At 41.8% G+C, this 12,569-nt stretch overlaps 1 protein-coding gene across 1 annotated transcript; it reads right to left on the reverse strand.

Moving 5' to 3' along the window:
• Positions 1–8,364: 8,364 nt before the first annotated feature.
• LOC115750463 (U-box domain-containing protein 27-like) lies at positions 8,365–9,896 on the reverse strand. Its single transcript, XM_030687840.2, has one exon. The coding sequence runs from the start codon at positions 9,797–9,799 to the stop codon at positions 8,537–8,539; it is 1,263 nt and encodes a 420-aa protein (XP_030543700.2). The 5' UTR covers positions 9,800–9,896; the 3' UTR covers positions 8,365–8,536.
• Between the last annotated feature and the right edge of the window lie 2,673 nt (positions 9,897–12,569).

The following is a 12,569-nucleotide window of genomic DNA, read 5'->3' on the forward strand; positions in this document are numbered from 1 at the left end:
CTTTCCCTCGAGCCCTTAATGAGATCTTCGTGTTTTGTAGGTTAATATCTCGATTGAACCTAATTTTGCAGGAAAAACTATCAAAAAAGTTTTAAACCTATTGCATTGGTACCAATTCAGTCATAAATCTTTTAATTATATTAATTTAGTCTTAAACCTTTTCACATTGGTTTTAATTCGGTTTCATCCGACCAATCGCGGCAGGAAATTCCCGACTTTAACCCCGACATTCGTATGTGACATGGCTAGTGCTGATATGGACAATTCTTAATAATATCTTCTTATTATTTTGATTTTTATTTATTTATTTTTTCCTTTCTTTCTCTTCCATGGCCTGTGCAGGGCCATGACCACTAAGGGTTGGCCTTGCTCGAGCGAGGGTCACCCTCGCCGCCATAGGAAAGAGTTGGCCTAGGCGCCGCCGGGCAAACCCTCGCCACGAAAAAAATGATCCCATTAATGCCAGCAATATCACGTCCGATTGTCGACGTCCATATCGGCGATTTTCTATTTAAATTACCCGAATGGACTGAATTGGTACCAATGTGAAAAAGTTTAGGACTAAAATTGATCTAATTAAAAGGTTTACGACTGAATTGGTATCAAATGTAATATGTTTAGGATTTTTTTTTTCTATACGCTTCCCTAATTTTGCATATGCTTTTTAGTTGCTTTTAAATTATATGAAAGTAAATGAAAAATGGAAATTGACCCCCCCCAAAAATAATGGAATGGAAAGCGAAGCTCATGGTGCTCATAGGATGCTCGAATAATCTTCATCGGGGATCATGAGGAAAAACGAGAAGAAAGTCGTTCGTTGAATTGGGGGGGAAAATAGTGGGATGTGGACATGTCGACTGCAGATGTCGCCATTGAAAGATACAATGCTATCTCAAATACCAACCATTTCTTCTTTCTTTCTGAAAAAATTGGGAAATATTTGAAGAAGTGGGCGTGGCGCATGTTGGTTCATATTTCACCAATTCAATGATTGGCACAGGATAGTGTTGGCCCCAATAACAAAATCATCATGTAACAATGTACCTTATAAGCAGCCTATTGATTGCCCTAGTGGTGGTTGACTAGAAAAGTGCACAAATTTCGTGCAATCTCGGCAAGGATCGAACAAACTTGGCTACAAAAAGAAGAGGGTTGTATTCAAATTACGCGTCAGAATGTAAGGCCACGTTTATTTCACGAAAAAAAAAAAGGAATGAAAGTGATTACTTATAGGACTTACATCGTGAATGAGTGTAAAATGGTCTCTCGTCCACAAGAAATGATTGGGCATAAGTAATAGTCGATAATACAAACAGTTTTCATTGACTTATTTCAAAGTAGTATAAATAATTATTTTCAATAAAATATGACACCGCTTCGGTTTTCCTTGTTCTTTTAGCATTTTTTCCTTTTCGCGAATTAAACGGAGGCTAAGTGTTCATGTTCATGTCCATGTAATGAGGCACTCGATCTTGTAGACTTCATTGTAGAGTGGTCGTCGAACAAAAAGAGTTAGGGAGGTGTCTTCTCATTTTCGCGTCGCAATTTCAAATATCGTTCAAATGAAACGAAAAAATTATGTGTAAATCAATGCGGCAAGTTGACAATTAGATCAAACTTAAAGCAAAAGGTAAAAGTCAATCCGACACGGAGTTGAAAGGGTAAAAGCGGGCGGGCGGGTGTGTAGGTAATTCGGGTAGTGGATCCAAGCCCGACTCTTCCCCTTTGCTCCTGTGGGGCATTTGGAATGTTAAGAAAGAAAAGGGGCAGACTTTTAAAGTGCATCGGACCAAGTTTGTATGGAACAAATTGACTAGGAAGGCTATACATCTTGGTCCTGTGGTCCAATCTGTGCGCGCTTACAAGCCAATCGTGGTGAAATTGGAACAATTCATTGGGCCAGCCACTTGAATTCTAGAGCGGGCCTAGACCCAATTCACTTTTGAACAGACCCGACATAATTTATCCAAAACACAAGCACGGCCCAATTGAGAAGAGCCAAGATGAAATAAATTGCAAATCCCTATGATTATCATGGAAATGCCAGATGTGGACTAGACACTACAGCACAAGGTTACCATAGAGGCCTAACAATCCTAACGATCTATGGTATTGTATTATCGATGGCATGCGTTACCGTCCAGGACATTTTAGTACTTAGCTGAAGAGGATCGGATACGAACAAATATCAGTATTAGAAAGTCCAACCTAAAAGTTCATACCGATAGGTGGAGATAGACTATGTGAATATAAAGACCATATAGGACCCGTGGTCAAGCGATGTGGGAGAACAACTTCAACACCACATCTCAAGTTCAAGCCAGATTGTGAGCGGCACATAAAATTTGACTAATGGAGGTAGACGCACATTCGCGGACAACACCGGCTTTGATACCGTAACTAGATAATGGAATGGATAATTTTTCATTGGGTACAATGCCAATATAAATATACATACAAGGAAGGGTATAAACATATAACATATAACAAGTATCGAGATTAAACCTTGCAAGAGATGCGGAGCGAAAATTCGGGATATCGGGCGAAGGCTACGGAATTTGGATGTGGGTTTTTTTTTTTTTTTTGTAGAAATGAAATGGCATTTCTAGTCGATCTAGTCCGATGTTCTAAGCACCGGTCGAAAGTGAGATCGGGCGCGACATTCTCTTCCCCATCGTCGTGCGCCTAGATATAGAGTAGTAACCATCTTTCACAATGCTAATATGAGAGATAATCATGGGTTCAACATGACCACTTTTCCTAGATTCTTGCCCACGTCAAGAGAACTAATATGCTCACGGAAGGAAGGGCATGTCCTATGGATGGACACAACCATTTTACATGAACATCGAGAAGCAACTACATCGCAATTTCTCAGTACCTATACGACAATTTAACCCGGCTTCATCCGACGACTCTAATCACCTCGATAAGAAGCATAATCATGCGATGATTGGCACGTGCCGACGCAAACCCTAACCATTGGCCTAGCAAGATAATCTTTCCCTAGATTCTTGCCCACTATTCTATTCCCATCTTCACCTGACGACTCCGGCACACCTCGATAAGAAGCATCATCATGCAATCGGTGGCACACGCCGGTGCAAACCCTAATCGCCGACCCAGTAGAATAAACTTTCACTAGATTCTTGCTCACTGTTCTATTCCCGACGACTCCGACACATCTCGATAAGAAACATAATCGTGTGGTCACCGAAATGCGCCGGCGCAAACCCTAATCGCAGGCCACGTAGCATAAGCGTTCCTTGGATTCTTGCCCACTATTGTATTCTAGAGCGATGGGTATTTTCGCCGGTGTAGTGTCGAGCTCACGGTGAAAGCAACGTAACCAACGTTCATGTTTCATAAGGAGCCAACACGAGACATATATTCCCACGATCTGTGACGTGAGCACAGAGCGACGCTCCACAATCAAATCATAATCTGTGAGATTACGACCCCAAATTACGCAGTACTTGAGATTACGACCCCAAATTACGCAGTACTTATATTACGACTATTCATAGTTTGGATGACGTCACCAAGCTGAAAGCAACCAAAGAGAAAGAATATATTTCTGTTTTCATTTTCTTTTTTTTTTTTGGTGGGGTTTAATGGTGGGCAATTATGCGTTTTATCTTCGACCGATTGGACAGCCAGTCATTCGATGAAATTCGTCCGGCCCCATCCACTTCAATAACGATGACGCAATAATTCCATAAAGCCAGCAAAAAGTTTAATTAGATAGTTGTATCGAAACATAAAAAATTTGGACATGAATTTTCCTTATCCGAGGGAATAATATGGCACGACCGCAATGCCAATATGTAATTTTTTTGAGCTAAAGAAATGATTCTACTAGTTTAAAAGATTGAAAAGACATGGTTTCTCTAGATTGCGCCCACCCCTACGTTGGAGGCCTCTCCTTTATTCGGTCTCGTGCTCTTGTGATGTAAGAGAATTTGGAAGTTTGACATTCCATTTGGAAATTTGAACTCTAGACGTGCCTATACATAATAGGTTGATTTAGCAATTAAAATTAGGGTTTGTCTTCCCAAATTTCATCCTCCTTTGGGTTTTTGCCCATCGGCAAATGCCTGCGTTCCCAATTGCGATAAGACGTTGAGGCTCTAAAGGCTTTTGGGATAAAATTGAGGTGTTTAATATAGCGTTCCCAAAAAGCCTTTCAATCAAAGTTAATTTGCAAATCACTTAGTTGGATGCAAGTGCCACATAAATCTGTCAAAATAGATAATAAACTCACCCATATGTGATAGGTCAAATTGTTACATGGGCTAGTTATATTCAATAAATATACAATAATTGAGTTTAGGCATAGTATGAGTATTAAATAAGTCCAAAATGAGTTTACAGCTTACTTAGATCCAATCCATGTGTGTGGTTCTCTCTTCGTTCTCTCTCGCCTTCACTCGACCTCACGCTCACTCACTTAGTACTCTCACCTGAATTTGGCTACAAGTTTTACTAGATTGAATTAAATATGAAAACGTTTTAGAAATATGGATCGGGTCGGGCCGAGTATAAATTGGGTATGGTCTAGTGGGGTATGTCACTTAATTTCTATTGCAATAAATGATCACAAACAGTTAAATGAGTCTATTCCGACCCACCCACCCCCTTAGCATTGGCATTCAACATTTATAGAATGATGCTTTAATGAGAAAAAAAAATCTTCTAACTTTTTTCTTACTAAATTATCTAAATTTCAACTTTACCATTACCCTCACTTTATTGGTCAAATTAGACTAACATTGCACATCATCGGCAATGATCTCAACTTTGACCAGCATCGCCCCAGATAGCGGCCATGGACCAAGGTCGCGCGACCCTCGCCGAGGCTGCTCCGGTCGCCCAAGGCCACCAACTTCGATTGCTTTCGGTTGGGTTTCTTCGATCCTCTTTGGTCTCTACTTTTTTTTCAATTACCTTAAATAATTGCACGCGTACATCCTACACGAGAGCCTATTATGTTCAAGAAAAAAAAAGATTCATCACATGCACATCCGCTAAATTGTTCAAGAAAAAACTCATAGACGACAAAATAATTAACTATCTGTTTTAACTGTAGAATGCAATTGATTTTAAATTTTTCGATTGATGCAATCAAATCCTAAACCCTTTTTGGGAGGCGCGATCAAACTTCCTTTTAAGAATCGCATTTCAGTAAGCTTATAGGCTGTGAAACAACAAAGTTTTGTTCATGGAAAGAACAAAGAACAAATGAGAATAATGGGATTTTTACGGTCCCCCGAGGGACTAATCCCCTGACCTGAAAACGTCGCATCTTAGTACATTTTGCTGTCCCTCTTACACAAGAGATGTTGCACCTCAAACACTTATGAAGGTTTTCAATGAACGACGGAGATACGTTCTTTTATGATTCATCGGCACCAGGTCTCCGAAGATCGGATTTTCGATAACTTGTAGAAGTGGCCTGTAAAGTGACTTAGGATTACTGCCACAAATTGAAAGAAAAATCTTTTAGTCAATGGTAGTTTATGCAGGAATGTGGAACTTTAAACGCAATTTTCACAAAGGATGCGGTATGGACGACTAGAAGGTGTTTTGGGACCACATTTGACCACCAAACGAAGTGGATGATGCTTGTGCCTCCATTGAAGACTCCAATGCTAGCTAAACTCTATGTCACAAGCATCCTCCTCTTTCTTCACAAAATTCAAATGACGGGGTCAATTTGTTCCCTAGATCCAACTTATGCGGAGAGGGTCGGTCAAACTTCAAAGAATGTTAGATCTAAACAAATCCCAACTTTAGATCTAACCCCAATTCTACCTTAAACTATTACTTTTTGTCTAAGGAAATCGTCAACTTCACTTTAGTCCCAAATCTGCCCACGTACTTAAAAATCGGCACAAGTTTTTTTTTTGAGTTTATCAACATCGGGAGGTTGCTGTTGTTCCATACGAAGATGCGGGTGTTGATGAAGATGCATCTCTGATCGACCCTAATGTTGATAATTTTTAAGAAGTTAGTGGCAATTTTAGACTCGCTGGCAGATTTGGGATTATATTAAAAGTTGGAACTTTTTTCGAAATAAAAAATATATATATTTGAGGTAGAATTGAGATTGCACCTAAAGTTGAAGGGTATTAAGGGATTAGGCCATTCCTTTTCATCGGGGCTTTATCGAGGCAAGACACTTGGATATCAATCGCGAACGTGTCTCATCACTTAATATCATCAAAGTCGTAGATCGATTTTAGTATATTTGCTATTATTCATCATAGAAAGAGTGAAAAAGCCACTATTGGCATTGCAAGTTGCAACCAACCAATGCCTTGTCCCTTGCAAATTTAAAGGAAGCTCATACCCATTTCAAGAAAGGGGAAAAAAAAACTATATAAAGGCATTTTTTAAATATAAAAAAAAACTATATATATGCACTTGATTTATTGCTAATAAATATGCAACTTTAACTTCTGGTTCAAGTGGTCCAACTCAAATCTTCCCAAAGCACATGCTTTAGGCCCCTAAAGCTAACAAATAATGATAAATCCACTGACTAACTACTAGTGCAGGTAATTCAATTTAGGGAATAGTTGTGAATATTGTCAATGTTATTTACTCATTGTCCTTCTATGAAATATGTATGTGGATCTCCACTCCATCGATCTCTATAGTTGTTTCCGTCAAAATTTCAATTCTAAATATACGGTTCATCGACATAGGGTAAAATAGACATAAAATAAAAGAAAAATCGAAGGTTTGAGATGATTTGAGACCCAAATTCCAAACTTAAACAGGGCTACTGTTCGAGAAGACGTGGTTCGAATCAACAGGGTCCGTAATTAACCGGATTCGCTAATCCGTCGGCCTCTAAAAGTGATTAAAATGTCATATCAACTTGGTTTTTGCATGCCACCCACTCACTCACTCACGTCGAGATGGGCCCTAGATACGTGCGGATCACAGGTTGTGCAATGGAGCATGTTTGATTTCGCCAAGATTAGTGTCCTTTTACCCCCCATGTTATATTTGTTTATAAATACGCATCACCACGGCCGATGTTGGAGCGGTCAAACCCATCTTTTTCAATTGCTTTCTTCAAAGACATCGTATTCTAAGATTTCCATTTTTTTTCTTGTGACTTGTCGGACTGTGATTCGGTCCCCTTTCCAGTTTCCATTTCCTTCCAATAATTAAACAAACCATCTTAGTGACAGGGAAAGCTGCATCGCAGTCAGCAAAGCAACCCTAATTCCTGCTGAATTCCGGCGACCCTTTTTCATTTTTTTTTTTGTTTTTGTTTTGTCTCTGTCTGTATAATACGATTACCTGAAATTTTCAGCCCAAATAATTCTTTTTTGGATGATACCGACAAAAAGATCGAATTTTTCAAAACGTATAGAGGAAATGATGTGGGAGTCGATGTGGCTTATTAGCTCCTTTAAGCACAATCGATTACTGAATTAATACCACAAAATAAGATTAATTATTTAAAAAAGGGGAAAAACCTAGCATTTGTTAGTTTTCTATAAAAATTTCTAGTGAACAATCGCTTGAAAGGGCTTACCGAGCGAGTGGAGAGAGAGAGGGGGGCAATGGCGACAAACCCCAATTTCGCTCTATTTCATATTGCATTATGTGTAAACTCTAACTTTCCATTCTCGCACGAAGAAATCTCTATCTTCTTGATGCTGTGACTAAGGGGGGTTGAAATTTAAGCGTCGAGATTAAGTATTTCTTCAAGATTGAAGCATATAGTAAAACGAAAAATTCCCAAAAAAGTGCCAATCATAAAGTACAATTATTTGGCATTTCTTTGGGTCGGAATTTATTTGGCATTTCGTCGCGCAAATCTATTGACTAATCCTAGCACTTCGTGTGTGGGCAGCAGGATGTGTGTCAAGTCCTAAAAATCCTAGAGCGAGACTGTCCTTCAAGATTTGATTGATACCCATGAATCCGTTCCAAACGATGATGGATCTCAGACCACTTGCCGAACATCCAATCCGTTCGATGAAAATCTCGAAGACCCATTTCCCAAATTCGAGAACGGTCACAGGTTGCCCTGTTCATCCGAATGTAAGGTCCTGAATTTGTCACTGGGTTGAAGGCAAAAGTACGAAATTGGGAAACGATCTTGTCGTGAATAATTCCTGTGAAAACTCGAGCCTTTACGATCGCTCCAATTTTGATCGAAGCGAAACAGAGCGAGACAGAGCGAAACAGAGAGAAAGAGAGAGAGAGAGACAAGGAAAGGACATCCTCAAAACTGTGTATCCTGCATCAGCTGCTGTTGCTGCTGCCCCACCTTTGACTGTGATCGTACAGCCATGGCCAGCAGCGATTTGGACGAAAAGCTGTCTTCTTACCTTTTTCTTTAAGCCCCAATCCATGGACAGAATCAAATGAATGTTTCGCCTCTTGTATTCACTACCAAAAATTTCTCCTTTTGATTTTTTACACGCATTACACAGTCAAATCTCCCTCCCTGTCGATCACTCTGTTCGTTCGTGCCTGGTCTCCATGGTCGATTTCGGTTAAGCCAAGATCAGAAGGGCATGATGTGGGTCGTCTTGGTATCGTAGCTAGACAAGCATGGACGCCTGGAGCTCACCTTACAGGTCCTGAGCAGATCGCCCGCCATCTGCCTCACCGGAGCCGGGGAATTGCTCTGCATCAGCAGCAGCATCTTCGCCACCCCGTTGCACTCCGCCACCACCTCCCGCGCCCTCTGGTCCCCGAACAGGCAGCACACGCTCCACAGCGTCGCCACCGCGTGCTCCGTCGCCGGCCCCGACACCTTGAACACCTTCTGCAGCACCGACTCCAGGCACGCCGCGTCGCTGCACAGCGCCGCCCGCCCTTCCTTCACGGAGGACGCCACCTCGAGCAGCTTCAGCGCCTTCTCCGTCACCGGGACTGTCAAGCTCGGCGCGGAGAGCAGCCGCGCGAGCCGCCCGATCGTTCGGAGCGCCACCAGCCTGGTCTTCGCGCGCTTCGAGACCGATATTTGGATGAGGCACGAGAGGCTCGCTTCGAGCAGGCCGAGATCGGTCTCCGGAGCGACCAGGTTCAGCAGTCGGAGGAGGAGTTGCTCGCACTCCGCCATCGCGAGCTTCTTCTCGGCGTCTATGGCGGCCGATTCGAGGATTCTGACCGCCGCAACCTTGGACTCCGATTTGCCCCGTTCGATCACCATGAGAATGGAATCCAAGCAGCGGCGATCGCTCTTGGCGACCGCGCTCGCGAAGCTCTCGCGGTCTTCGAGCTTGCTCGACACCATTCCCAAAACCCTAACCACAAGCTCGAGAGACCTCACTCTCCTCTCCGATTCGTCGCCGTCGAAGTCGAGCAACCTCAGCAGCGCGCTCGGGAAACCCTCGATCCTCGCGAGGAAACCGCGGTTCTCCTCCGACTCGCTCGCGAACCACAGGATCCTCGGCAGCGCGTCCGCGCATTCGCCGGCGCCTCCCGCCGCGACGCTCCTGGCCGCCGCGAGGGCGCGGTCGCGGGAGGGAGGCGAGTCCGGAGGCGGGGGCGGCGGCTGGTCGGCGGGGCGGGCGGAGTCGGACCAGATCCGGATGAGGCGCTGGAGGGTGAGGTTGGGGACGAAGTCCCGGGAGTGGAGGACCTGCATGGTGGCGGGGCAGGTGTTGTTGCCGCCATCGAGCCAGCGCTGGATGCTGGCGCGGTCGTAGGTGACGCCGGTGCAGAGGCTGACCGGCGACGTCATGACGTCGAGGGAGATGGGGCACCGGAAGAAGCTGGGGACGGTGATGAAGAGGTCGTCCCGGTGTCGCGCCCGCACCATCTTCTCCGACCGAGGAGGCGAAGGAAGGAAGCTTTTTTCGCAGGGAAAGGGAAAGCGGAGAAGGAATGGAATGTGATGGGAGATGGAGATCGTGAAGCGAAAGAGCGTGGGTGGGTTTAAAGAAGACAGAGAAAGAGAGAGAGAGAGAGAGAGTCAAAGCATTTGGTGACGTCATCCTCCTTTTAGGAAACTATAGATTTTTGGAATTTTATAAAAAATTTATCACAAATAAAATTTTGTGATTATTTAATAATTATTGAGAGTAATTCGATTTTCAAAATATTGATTCCATGGAATGCAATAGTAGTCGAGCCAGAGAAAATCCGGGCTGCGCCTCAAAGACATCTAGAAAAGGATATATTCGCAGTTATGCACGATCAAGCGATACTTCGCTATTACTTAATAGCCGACAAGCATAGTTAGAAATTTCGACGGAGTCCACGTTCGATTAATCTACCGGTAAGGTTATTAGTAAGTGCTAAGATCTGATTTTTTTCCTTTTTGGGTCAAAGTTAAGACCTGATTGGATTGGCTTTAATTGCTGTATTCTTTACTTATTCTAAATCTTTAGCTTGTGCACTTTGACCGTTCTTTTTTGGATCGAAACTTCTTAAGTATGCACAATATCGAAAAATTGTCACGTGAATTTAGTAAATTCTGTATAAACTTTTGAAGTTTAAGTAGTGTTCTAAATTACGATGGAAAAATAAATTATTGTGTCCTACTTATGTGTCGAGTATAAATACATTGGGTAGAGACAATATTCTGAATTATGACTGAAAATTAATTATTATTTTTTTGTTTGTGTGTTAAATATAAATAAACGGGCTCTTGATAAAATTGGGTATTTAAAAATAAAAGAATACAATGCAAAGTACAAACACTCTTTTTTTTTTTTTATTTTATTTTTTTGTCATCTTTTCTTTTTGCCCAAATTTATGATTGGGTTTCCCTTTTTTCCTCTCTCTAACGTACGCAACCCCCACTACCGATTTCCGGTCTTCGGTCAACGAGAGGTGGTTCGCTTTCCCTAACCCCATTCGGTTACGGGGCGCGCTTGCGTGTGCCGCGGCACAGAGGGCGCTCCTGAGCCCGCCCGCCCTCCCCGCGCGGCCCGCCACCGCCGCGCCGTGCGGCTCTGATGGGAACGCGGGATCATTTCGACGGCCGCGATTCGAGGAGAGCGACACGTGAGGAGAGGAAAGCGAAGCAGAGGATGGGAAACGGGTGAACGTACGGGGTGTGGGGCCCACAGCAGTAGGCAATGGTGCTCGAAGCCGGGGCCCACCGGAGGGTTCGGTTGGTCGGTCCGGCTCGCATCACGGAGTTATTCAAAGGTGCGTTACAAGGAAACCCGGAAGGTGGAGGCCCCCTTTTTTAACCTTTTTTTTTTAAAATCTTTTTCTTTAATCTTTAAGATAATCTCATTATGTAATTTATAGCAATATTAGGAAATATAACGTAACTAATTACATCTAAACGCATACAATATATTTTTTTTATCTTCATTAGTTCAAATTAACACCATATCGTCTTCATTCGAAAATGATTTATATATGCTAAGACGAAGAATCGAAATTGTACAGTGCGTCGGATCTGTCGAGACAAATGGTCGGACCGATTCAAAAGTGTGGAACCGATCATGATGTTCAAATAAACACGTCCAATTAAGACGCCATATATATTATTGCATTATACTTAAAAAGGGGGGGGTATTATTCTAACTTTATGTTCTTTTTCCGTGGTCGGACCGATTCGAAAGTGTGGAACCGATCATGATGTTCAAATAAACACATTCAATTAAGACGCCATATATATTAATGCCACATTTTATTTAGTAAATTGATTTCTAAAGTGGTCCCTACATTATTACCATTATTGCATTATACTTAAAAAGGGGGGTATTATTCTAACTTTATGTTCTTTTTCCGTGGTTGAATTTCGAGAGGCATCTCTTTTTCTTTTTTGGTTGGGGTAAGACAAAAGAGTGGTTTTTATTTTATTTTCTTTATTATTTTTTTTTAATAGGAAGCATTAGTTATATTCCTAAGGTCAGCTTTTTCCGCAATAAATAACATTTGATGCATAGCTCCACCAGCTGTCCGAGAGCACTTCCCACTGAAAGTCCAACCTCCTTTTTCGTAATATTAATTGTTGAATTTATTTTAAAAAAATAATTACCCCTAGCAGATTCTCTAAGCAATTACACAAATAAAATTCATGATTAATATCACAAAATATCCCGAATTGATACACCCGTAACAAATGTAACGCAAACTAATTCCAACTTTCAAGTTGATTTTTTTTCTTTTCGTTTGACGTTAAACGCCTTAAATATCTAAAAACATGACTGTGACGTAGAATAATTCATCCATTTTTTTGGCTCACGTTATTTCCATCCTTTAATTGGCTACGACACTACCTAACTTACCAAATTGACAAAAATAACCTCGAGATAGTCAATTAAAGAAAATCACAAATGAAAAAGGGTGTAAGTTACTATTCGTGAAAATACAAGAATGCTGCCCATGTTAATTAAAAGAATGGTCCTTGTTAGTTAACCTTTTTTAAACATAAATTATAATCATAAAGAGTTTACTCGAATAATTCCTCTAAGTAAAACTTAAGCTGAAGCATTGCGCACTGCAATGACTTATTCCGGATTGAACTTGAGAGAGACATTGTAAAATAAAAAGCATTTTATTAATATCCTTCGGTTAGAATCTCAATCAGTAAAAATATTAAATTACTCGAATCTAGGACGGTTCTT

Source organism: Rhodamnia argentea, chromosome 11 (genome assembly GCF_020921035.1).
Source record: "Rhodamnia argentea isolate NSW1041297 chromosome 11, ASM2092103v1, whole genome shotgun sequence".
NCBI lineage: Eukaryota > Viridiplantae > Streptophyta > Magnoliopsida > Myrtales > Myrtaceae > Rhodamnia > Rhodamnia argentea.